The sequence below is a fragment of the Gymnoscopelus microlampas genome (assembly GCF_963454915.1).
Source record: "Gymnoscopelus microlampas genome assembly, chromosome: 11".
NCBI classification, from domain to species: domain Eukaryota; kingdom Metazoa; phylum Chordata; class Actinopteri; order Myctophiformes; family Myctophidae; genus Gymnoscopelus; species Gymnoscopelus microlampas.
The window spans coordinates 42,602,254-42,614,490 of NC_139948.1; the positions used below are offsets into that span (position 1 = coordinate 42,602,254).

A 12,237-nucleotide genomic window follows, 5' to 3' on the forward strand; every position below is an offset into this window, starting at 1 on the left:
CACACCAGAAAATACATTCTGAAGAGAAGCCTTACTGCTGTGAACAATGTGGGAAGAGTTTTCGTCATAAAGAAAGTTTAAAGGGTCATCAGCGCATCCATACTGGAGAGAAGCCTTTCTACTGTGAGCAATGTGGGAAGAGTTATCGTTCTTCAAGTAATTTAAAGAGTCATCAGCGCAGCCATAGTGGAGAGAAGCTTTACTCCTGTGGTGAGTGTGGAAAGAGTTTGGCATGCCCTGCTTCATTAAAGCTTCATCTGCGCCTCCATACGGGAGAGAAACCTTTTAACTGTAACCAATGTGGTAAGAGTTTTCGTCAACGATCAAATTTAAGGACTCATCAGCGCATCCATACTGGAGAGAAGCCTTACTGCTGTGGCCAGTGTGGAATCAGGTTTGCTCACACTACTTCATTATATAATCACCTGCTTCTCCATGCTGGAGAGAAGCCCTACTGCTGTGATCAGTGTGGGAAGAGTTTTCGTTCTTCAAGTAAATTACATTTTCATAAGCGCATCCATACTGGAGAGAAGCCTTATTGCTGTGGCCAGTGTGGAAAACGCTTCATCCAAAGTAGTAAACTTAAGGAGCACCAGAAAACACACACTGGAGTGAAGCCTTACTGCTGTGAACAATGTTGGAAGTGTTTTCGTGATGCAAGTCATTTAAAGAGTCATCAGCGCACGCATACTGGAGAAAAGCCTTACTACTGTGAGCAGTGTGAGAAAAGCTTTAGTCACTTGAGTAGTCTTAAGACACATCAGAAATTAAAGCATACAGTAGAGAAAGAGGCCCTACTGGTGTGACCAGTGTGGTAAAAGCTTCAAAACAACATCTTACCTCAAATCACATCAGAGAATTCACACTACTAGGTAGACGACCTATTGCTGTGAACAATGTGACAACAGTTTTCAATATTTCAGGAACATTAATGATTCATCAGCACATCTATAATGGAGAGAGAAGCCTTACTGCTGTGGCCGGTGTGGGACGAGCTTCACCCAAACATCATCTTTTAAAAACTACCACAAAGTTAACACTGTCATTAACACTAACATGTAGTAAAACTTTTTGCCAATCAAGCAGTTAAGAGATTCATCAGCACATCCCTATTAGAAAGCTGCGACCCGATAGCCAAGCGGTTAGGACACAGCATATTGAAAAGGCTAAAATGCACCCAAAAAAGTCTCTCCACTTAAGGCTAAAATGTCAGAAAAAAAACAACTTAAGAGGAAAAGCCAACATTCAAATGTCAAATTTATCGTTACCCCTTTTTGTCCCAATTTACTAATGTAATTAATCCACCCACACATTTATGTGTTTCCACTGTTGTACCGTACTGCCTCACCTGACAGTGATCAGTCCCCACTACGAAGATGTAGCGCCTCCGTCCTATTTGTTATGTTCCAGTTAGATGCATGTCCAAAGGTAAGTTTAGGATCAACTTCATATCATATCTACAAAACTGCACCAGGGGCAGTGGCAGAGCTACGTACAGAAACGATAGCTCTACCATCCAAATCTTAAATTGTTCTGTTAATGCTGCTGTACATAAAGTTTGGAGCATCTAAAGTGAGTTGCGAGCCCCCTTGTTTCACATTATACTTACAAATAACTACATTACTGTATATACCACATACATTCATGTATACTGCTTCAACCATGTCCACTTTTAAGAGGTGTTCATGAAACCTGTCATTTGTGATGAAGCAACAGTGAGTCAGTGGTGGGCATTAAGTACATTTATTCAAGTATGCACAATTTTGAAGTCCTTTTACTCAACATGAGTATACCCATTTGGCTGGGGCCAGGACACTTTGGTAGAGGTTTGGGTTGTGTAGTTACCTTGCCCTGATGTAACTCCAAAGGTGGGCAAGAAATAGAAAATGGTTGCTCATATTGATTAGACATTGATAATTCAAAATATGCTCCTCATTGGCTTGCATTGTATGTTGAAACAGCTCTCAAAGTCATTATTTTAGTGACAAGTTTTGTTCCTAATAAAAGTAAAGTAGGCCTATCATGTTTTTTGATGTATATTGTCTTTGTTTGAGTTCATTTACAGGCTAAAAGAGTGACTTTGAGACCCTTTTATTTTATGTATTGTTGTTATACTTTTCTAAAAAACTAAATCAATTATTATTAGAGTGGAAAATTAAGAGTGTGAAAACCGAAAAGGATAAAGATTGTAAAGCATTAAAAACACAAAACTAACCTCATGCTACCACAGAAGTAAATGAAACAGTTGTAAAACAATGGACATACTTTGCAGGTTTCCATTGTTTTCCCTGTCACTCCGTCGTCAACCACCATCATACATTATAGTAATAGATGACAAACCAAGATGTACACAGAAGAAAGGGTCAGCCAGTGAGGAGACATGACATTGCATTCAGAACCAGTGGTAGTAGCCTACAAGATGAAGAATTTAAACAGTCAGTCAGGACATGCTGAGTGGTTCTGCTGGGGAAAATGCAAAAGGAGGTGTGCATATATGTCTCTTAAGGACAGGAGTTCACTGAGGTGCTGAACACCACAGGACAGTAATATGTAGTATTGATAATTTGTTGTTAACAAGTATTTCATTTAATTTCTCAAAGTGTATGCCACGATTAAAAGACTATTCCAAGCATTATTCTGTGTTTGCTGTAATGTGTTTTGAAGCAGAGGCCTATGAGGTCTGGTTGTTACAATTTCAATGAAAATGGCAAGAAGAGAAACGTTTATTTCTATACTAAAGGCACAAACAGTTGTGGTACAGCGGGGTGCTGAGAAATATTATTTTCCTATAACCCGACACATTGAATCACTCCACATAAATGCACAAAATTATTGTTAAAGCGGCCCTATGTAACTTTTTGTTACTTTTTTGAGTATGTTAATACAATTTAAATTATGCAATTGGGGTGCAAGCAGGTAGGCTCTGTTAGCTCAATGGTAAAAATGTCAGCACTTGTGCAGGAAACCGGGTTCAAATCCGGGGTAGAGGGAAAGTTACAAAATGCTGCTTTATATTAATAATACAATATTTTTCATCTGGTCAAAAGATCAATAAATACAAATAAATCGCCACATTACTGTATGTACAACAACATCATGACAGCGAAGATGATGATGGTTACACTTAGCCCATACTATTCAAGCACCTTTCACAATATAGTTCAGAGCTACATGAAGAATTATGTGTTTGTGTATTGTTATGTGTTTCATCAGGCCAGACGCCAGACCAAGGCTTCCCAGCACATAATAGAGGTTGGCCATGCTGGGAGATGAGGTTGGAGGAGTCCATCATGCATGATGTAATCTCTGTCCATCATGGACAGAGTGCCTTGTGGAGGCACTTAGGCCTATACTCTTTAATTCCATGCCTTATTTGTAAAGTTATATTCTTCAAAAAGTGAAGAATAATCAGTCATTCACATCATCATAGGCCTAGAAGGGCTATACAAGGGGTCTTCTAGCTCTGATTCATACTTTGCTTGTTTACATGTTTTCTATTAATAGCCTATATGTTGTATAGTGATAATGTGTATTTTCAGACATTAATCACTTGAACCGTCGATACTTTTTTCACCTTTTGTCTGCACTACTGCCCCCCCACGAGCTTTTATATGTTGTTGTTATGTTATGTCTGGCAGCTATTAGGATAGGCTACTAAAGTCCCCAAACTTGGAGAAGCGCTATGCTAATGCTGGAATATCACGTGAATTAAAACGAGCGCTCCCTTGTTCCCTCCGCGCGTCCCACAGATGAGTGAGGCTGGGACCGAGGTTACGCGTCCCAGCGGTAGGGGGCGGGTTTGTTTTAGCCCCCCACTTCCAGTGTTGCCATGTCCGCTAATTATAAGACTTTTGGCTTGTTTTTTCTGTATCTTCCAAATATTCCACATTTTATTTCAATATTTGTTTGAAAATAACAGATCTACCAGCTTGTAAAAATCTGCTAGATCAGCTATTTTCAAATAGCCAATTAAAGGTTTGTGCTCTGTTGCTTCTTTTGGGCTTGTTTTCATACACCCCTGGTTGCTTATTTTTCTCACAGAATCTGGCAACACTGGCCCTACACTCACAATGGCAAAGGAGTGATGGACGATAAGCGTGAATCTTTTGTGCTTGCTCAAACGTTGAATCGTTTAATAGGAACATTGTAGGCCTGTTTATTGTGTAGCCTACTGCATCATTATGTGTTTGAACAGTTCGGATAGTGACTGAATTGCGTTTAAACTGAACAAATCCACCCAAACAGACGGACGACGGTGCCGTGTATTTCCTGAAGGGAATGGAATGGAAAACATCTTCTGAGGAGCAGAGTTGTAGCATCTTCAACGTGTCGTGCGCCACCATGTTGAACCCAGTGGTCAAGTTATACAGAATAGGTATGTCTAAGTTTAATTAACGTTACCGTTAGGTTTAGTAGATGTTAAAGTTTGTTTGTTAACACTTACTATGCATAAAGCATTAGGCTACAATCTTAGCCTACTGTACTTATAATGCATTTATAAAGCTGCTTATAACACAACAATGATAATTATTATAACTATAACATAAATACTCATATTAATGATTTATAGCAATAAACATAACACATTCTAAAGAATTTCATGACTTATAGGCCTATACATGATTGTAATCCACTTATAACACTGCAATTACAGTTAAAAGCATGATGCAATCATAATACTCATGATTAATGATTTATAACAATCATAACACATTCTAAAGCATTTCATGACTTTAAATCTGATTGTAATCTGCTTATGACACTGTAATTACAGTTAAAAGCACTCTAAACGTACTCATAATGCAATCATAACACATTAAAAAGCTGTTTATAATGACTTACAAGGTCAAGTATCATTTCACTTCACTGGTCACTGACTCTTTCTTTTGCCCAGGATCCTAGTGCTATATAATGCGAGTTGTGATACATTCTAATCATTTTATAATGTATTATAGTGTTATTATAAATCACTATAAGTGGTCTTTTGGGTGCTTTAAATAATGTAAAAAAAAAAGAAAAGACAATGATGCAGGCAGTGATGTTGAACACTACGTGTCCCAAGTGGTCTCTTTAAAACCACCGGTAACGGGCCAAATGCCAGGCAATAAACGGTTACAAAGAGAAGAAAGTTACCAGAAGAATTGAGGGAGAGTAACAAGTGGTAAACAACAAGAGGAAGAGGGAGAGAATGTTTCACCCACTCAGGTTTAACTGCTGGAGTTGTATATAATGCAGCCTATAGTCAGATGTGTAGATCAATTCCAACCTACAGTTTGCATACAATTAAGTGAAATGGGATAAATTATAAAGTATACTCTCTACAGTTATGTTACAGCAGTGTATAGTAAGCCTTGCCGAGCCATGTGGCCCACATATAGGGCAGGAGCCTATCTCTTGTTTCTGTATTGTGAGGCTGCTTGATGTACGAATACACCCCCTGGACATGATGCCAGTATGTAGGAATTCGAATCCCAACAGGTCACTGAGCTGGGCACAGTAGTGTAGGTCTGCTACAGTCACAATACGACGTGTTGTGATCTTGTAGATCAGCTACAGTATTTTCTATAGTGACCTGTATGCCAAAGTATAAATCAGATTGTAATCTGTTATGATGCACAAGTCTTGAATTCTGCTAAATCAGCCTGCAATATAACTGGTTTGCTGCAGCACAAATGTGCAGCCAATTTATCTCTCCTCCCCTCCTTTCTATTTTATGCTTTAATCATTTTACCTATCTTTTAACTGCAACGCTGATGAGCATGCACAAATAAGAATGTCACCCATCTTATTTCTAATGTGATGTGACGATGAAGATAGATTATGATTGATTTTGTTTCTGATTCTGATATGGTGGGTATGTGCCAGCATAACCCTAATGCTAAGAGTAGCCTAACATTATATTTCTACTGTACCTCCTGAGAATGAAAGGCAAGCAGAAAGTGCATCATAGAAATAATAATACTCATAGCCGATATTTTACCCTCCTGCGATCATAATGGGTGTTTTTTGTTGTTCTTTTTTACAATGACAATGATATTTTAACCTAATAATGAACATTTGCTTCATAGAAATACATAGTAGCTAGTACCTATGGTTGCTTCTTTACACATGATATGGAATAGGTAGAGATATTTTTGTTTTGTTTTTTTGTTTTTGTCTTTCTCTTTATTATTATTATTATCATATTTCGCTGGGCCTGGTACATTACATTACATTACATTACAGTCATTTAGCAGACGCTTTTATCCAAAGCGACTTACAATAAGTGCAATCAACAGAGGTAGGGAACGAAAACTACTAATCACCAAAGGTTATAAGAGCATTTTCTGCAAAAACAAGCAACCAAGAGTATACCTAGCGCTAAGGTAAAAGTGCAATATATCAGCTACCTATTTCCTTAAACAGATGAGACAAAATAGCTAAATCAAATGAGCAGGAGCTAAAACAAATACTTGAATTGACTAAACAAGGTCCAATAAACAATACAACAATAAAACAAGCATTCGTACAACTAGTTAACAACAAGTAGGCCAGGCAAAGAGGAAGGGTAGTGTTTCCTGAAGAGGTGGGTTTTCAGCCTGCGGCGAAAGATGGGCAGTGACTCTGCTGTCATGACATCAGTGGGAAGTTCATTCCACCACTGTGGGGCCAGAACAGAAAAAAGTCCGAAGTGGTCTACTGTACCTGGTAATCTTGAAAAGCCACTGGCCCTCCAAAAGGGCCAGAACAGGAGGGCCAGTAAATCAGAAAACAATCCTAATTGTTACAACCATATTACTCAGAAAATGAAGACTAAGGATCATTATAAAGATGATGGACATTCTTTTGGTGTTTTGTCATGCCCAGGTATCTACAACTCAAGGTTTTAACAACGTTCAATATCGCTTGAAGCTTGGGAATGTATTTTGGGTCACTGCCCTCTCTTTGAAAAACATTTTACACCTTCTGTTCTCTCTTTCTTTTTTGACAACTTTATCTACAACCCATGTAACATAAGTTATTCTATTCCTTCATTTCAGACCAGTCTCTACAGTCCAGCCTGCAGGTGAAGATGAGTCCTCCAGCACCAGCCAGGACTGTTTCTATTAAACAGGAACCTGAAGACTACAAGGACCTCAGTACGTTTCATGCTATAGCTTTCTTTTATAACTTCCTGTTAGGGATGTCACCCTGTCGTCTTTAAACTATAGGGTTATTATGGAAAAAGTATCACAATAATGATGATGTCATGATGATAGGGATGGGCATTTGCAACATTTGTAAACGTGTACACTTGGACAATGGCGGCTGGTCAGTGGAGGGCGCCCCACCTCTCCCAAACCTAGATCTTCATTGAATAAATATTACTTAAAAGAAAGAAAAATATAATCATATTATAATAATCTGTGGCACCTTCTGTTCCCTCTTGTTTGACAGCCTTCATCTATGACCCATGTAACATAACTTATTCTGTACCTTCATCATTTCAGACCAGTCTCTGCAGTCCAGCCTGCAGGTGAAGATGAGTCCTTCTATTAAACAGGAACCTGAAGACTACAAGGACCTCAGTAAGTTTCATGCTGTTTCATTCTGTCATTCTTACATTATTCCTTGCTTTCTGCCCCCCTTACCCTGCCTCTTTTGTGGTTGGTATTCACCAAGATCATAAGATCTCTGTTTAAAACCCGAACAGAATTGAGACAATGTAATTTTTGTCGTTGTTTTTTTTAGTTTTTACCCAAGGTGATATGCATTTCTCACTAGTAAGGGTATGTGTTTGGCTCCATCTGGGACACACGTGACACATATCATGTTTTTTTTTTCCTGTGTTCCAGCCATGGACAGAGAACTGCACCTGCAACAGATCCTCCAAATATTTAAAGAGGAAAGTGATGAGGAGGATTTCCTGGGATTCCCTGCCTCAGGTATGGACGAGGATAGTAGTATTCAAAATAGAACGGAAAGATGGAAAAAAGACCCTTCTTTATTTTAGGGTTGATATTTATTTTTAAAACTCCTTAAACACAAGCATCCGTATTCTTGGGGAAACGGCTGAAGGCTGCTTATCCATGCCCTTTTGTTTTAGTCTCTGGAACAGTCAAGAGACCAGTGCTAGAGAAAATGAGAGATCTGCCAAGCACATATTGCAGATAAATAAGTGGGTGCATTTAGTTATTTAAAAAACAATAAAAGGACCTTAAAATCAATTCTAAAACTAACAGCCAATAGAGGGACTTTAAAAATGGGGGCAATTTGTGCTCTCCGTCTGGTATTTATCATCACGTGTGCTTCTGCGATCATGACAAGTTGCAACCGACAGGAGAGCAATAAAATTGTAGTTGATTTACAGATGTTACAACCAGTGTTGATTTCTTTAACGAAAGCGAAACGAAATATGTTCGTCAACGCACATTTTTCAAAGGACGAAGACGAGACGAGACGAGACCACCACCGACATGAATAAACAATAACTGGGACTAAATCATTATGCAATTTCGTTGACTAATAAAGACGAGACGAAAATCTATGGTCATTTTAGTTCACGAACAAAGACGAGACGAAATATTATATTATATATTTATTAATGATTTTGTCACTCCCTGTCTCCTTTGATGCGCAGCGCCGCGCATGCTGTTCCTCACTCACACACACACCCCCTTTTAAAGTTGCAGCCGCGCACGCACGCGCGCACACACATACACACAGAGTCACACCACCGTCAAATGAATGGCAGGAGGATTCAGATTTCAGAGCGAAACTTTACAAAATAAAACGGTAAAATGGGGGACTTTTAAACCGGCCATGCCCAAAATAGGCTGCTTTACTCGGATACAATTCGCGGAACTGCCCGCCCCTCCTGGTTCTCTGAATTTTTATTTTTAAATAGGCTCTTTCATGATAAATTGACCACATATATGAAGTTAAACAACTAAATTATATCCACACGCTATCTTAAAAGTAAATTCTGTGCCTCAAAAAAGAAGTTTGAGATCGTTTTAAAACCGAAAGTAAAAAGTTACCACGGACGCGCACATGCGTGCGTTAATTTACGTCCCGACAGACATAACATAAACATAAACAGTAGGGAAAATACGGATTTCAGAAAGAGGACTGTGTTTCAATGCAAGAAAACACCCCAGCATCATTATATAGTGGCTGATAGAGGGGAGAAAATGCAAAATATATATATATAAATATTTTTTTTAATTTAGGCTTAATGTTGCCTACAATCCCTTTAACAAAAGGTTTGTTGGTGGTTGTTTACAACCTAACATTAAACGTGGTGTTGCGTGTCGGCTTAATGTTCCAACAAAAACACTAATCCGACCTCAAAGTGCCCAAACTAATGCTCACAAACTTACGTTAGCTTCTTAGCATGTAGCAATAAACTTACACCTGGTGTTTGCACTTCTCCATTTACAGCCCGTACATCTACATAAACGTTCAGATTTCAAATATAAAGTGCTTACCTCATGGCCAGGGATGTTACAATTGTGTTCGGGTAACCCATAAGTACCCATATTTTCCGTATTGTTCAATAAAAAACATTTTAATCCGATCGGTGGCCATTTCCTCCGTATTTTCTCCATGCTTTCAACTACGTGACCCTATCGGTTGGGAGGTGTAATTGCACTCTGATACACTATAACTCAATGAGAAAATGACCGCCAATCGGATTAAAATGCTTTTTATTGAACAATACGGAAGATACGGGTACTTATACCCACCCGAAGTAAATTGTAACATCCGTGGCCACGGAATAAGCACTTTATATTTGAAATCCGAACGTTTATGTAGATGTACGGGCTGTAAATGGAGAAAGTGCAAAAAACAGGTTGAAGTTTCGTCATGACTGTCATGATATGACTATAGTAACTTAAACAACCCAGTGTACTGTGCAGACTGTGCACAAAACACGTGGGCAGCTATACATGGATGCAAACAAGTAATCTTTAGATGACACATTCACAGTTTCCAAAATAACATTAGGACACAAACAAGCCATTTGTTTTTTTAGCTGACCTTGTATTGGAACTGTACTATCGTGTGCTTTGTTTCTGCAAACTTCTAAATACAGTATTCAATCAATCAATCAATCAATCAATCACACTACTAGTGAATGATTTGTGAGTAGTTTATATTTACCCTGGTCTGTCACCTTTTTCATTCTCAATGAGAACCACTTACTGGTAAACTTGACCTGAGTTGGCTCTCGCTGTTGGACTGCTTTTTCCTTCTACTCCAAATCTCTTTGCCAGAAATAGCCGATCTACAAGCTCTATGGCTTATGTTTTCCCCTTAGAATATAGATGGGTTCAACTTCAAGTGGTTAACTCCATGAGGCACTTTATTTTATTTTATTCATTTTTTCATCTGAGATGTATTTTATTTATTTTAATGCAAGCATTGGTGTGTCTGTGAATTGTTATAGTTTAAAATAAATATACAAGTTCAATCAGAACATGTTCCATGTCTGGATGTATTCCTTAAAATTGCGTTTTTCATCAAAAGGATGAGAGGAAATGCTATGTGAAATATTTTTAGATTAGATGGAAATGTTCTATATTATCTGCTGACAAAAAAAGTAAAAGGGAGAATATAATTGTCATGACTAATAAAGTTTTTGTCGAGTAAAACTAGACTAATAAAAATATGTTTTCTTGGACTAAGATAAAGACTAAAATGCTCAACTTTTAGTCGACTAAAACTAGACTAAATAAAAAAAGTTTGACTAAATGTGATAAAAACTAACAACCGTCATTGAAACTGGACTAGGACTAAAAAATTGCTGACGAAATCAACACTGATTACAACAGTAGTAGTTGTTACAACATGCTAGTGATAAAAGCATCCATGAGATTTTCTGTGTCCGTCTGAGAGAGAAAAGAGCGACCTCTGACAATTGTTTATAGAATTATAAGTTCAACCGTGGACTTGTCTCACGCAAAGAAATAGCCGTTGTAAGCTCGACAAATGGAGGATAGAGGACAAAAATGTCTCACTGGCGCCACACACCTGCCAAACTCTCGCGACCCCATTCATAAGATTTATGCATGCAAGGTAAGGGGCTGGGTATCTGAGACGCAGCCAACCAGAGCCTCATTACTGGCAGACAGAGACTTGAGTGTGTGCGGTGTACTGGTGGTGAGTTTAAGTGAGCTGTCAGTGGATGAAACGTCCATTAATTTGGCTGATCGCCACAAAATTGCACCCTCGCTTTTTATATACAAATATTTGGGTTAAATTTGGTCTTACCCGCCTGGGCAGTCCTCATTGGCAGATCCATCAGCTGACAGAAAAGGTTAGGCATGTAATACAATGAATCAATAGAGTACCGAAGTCCTGACGTCACTCGTTCATCCCCTGGGTCACGGAAGTATTTTCTCTTTAGAAAATAATTTTCTCTTTAGAAAATAACATTGGTCATCTTAGAATCGTCTCATATAAGAATTGTAGTCGAAAAATAAACAAACTGTCCCGGCGATATTGTCAGGGAGGTGGCTCTGTATCGTTTACGATAGTCACTCATATTTGATAGTCTGTTTCTGGCAAAAGGTTTATTAATTCGACGACGGTAACATAAGCGTTTTCTCGCCTACAGTTGATGCTTCATATTCGTTTGAGTAATTTCCTTATTTGTGGAACACAGTTCTTATATGCTGCAATATTAGATACATCTATGGGAATTCAGACTGGGGGAAAAAAAGGTAGGATGTGTAAATTATGTCAGACCTTGATGCAAGGAAAAAAGAGCTTAATTTGTTACAAATGACAATATAACTATATGCTATTTTATGTACATTATGTATTAATAATCTGTTGTTTTCTATCTCAGATACCTGTTTTACCCTGCCCCGAGTGAAACCAAAACATCTACGTTTTGACCAGTGCGGAGAAAGCTTCACCACAAAGTCTCTCCTAGAAACACACCAAAGAGTCCACACTACAGAAAAACTCTATTGTTGTGGCCAGTGCGGAAAAGGCTTCACCCAAAAGTCTTACATTAAGATACATCAGAGACTTCACACAGGAGAAAAGCCTTACAGCTGTGACCATTGTGGAAGACGCTTCACCCAAGGGCAGCATCTTAAGTCACACCAGAAAGTGCATTCTAAAGAGAAGCCCTCCTGCTGTAGCCGATGTGGGAAAATCTTCACCACAAAGTTTCATCTTAAAGCACACCAGAGAATTCACACTCGAAAAAAGCCTTACTGCTGTGACCATTGTGGGAAATGCTTCAAACAAGTGTCTCACCTT

The 12,237-nt window shown here is 38.5% G+C and overlaps 1 protein-coding gene across 1 annotated transcript in view; it reads left to right on the forward strand.

Annotated features, from left to right (window-relative positions):
- Positions 1–4,131: 4,131 nt before the first annotated feature.
- Positions 4,132–12,237, forward strand: part of LOC311054769 (uncharacterized protein) — a gene marked incomplete at its 3' end in the record, with an annotated part of 35,786 nt that continues 27,680 nt past the window's right edge. The window contains exons 1-2 of the mRNA XM_084070774.1: positions 4,132–4,375; positions 7,020–7,118. Coding sequence (XP_083926900.1) covers positions 4,279–4,375; positions 7,020–7,118 — 196 coding nt within the window. The 5' untranslated portion in view covers positions 4,132–4,278. The remainder of the gene's footprint in view (positions 4,376–7,019; positions 7,119–12,237) is intronic.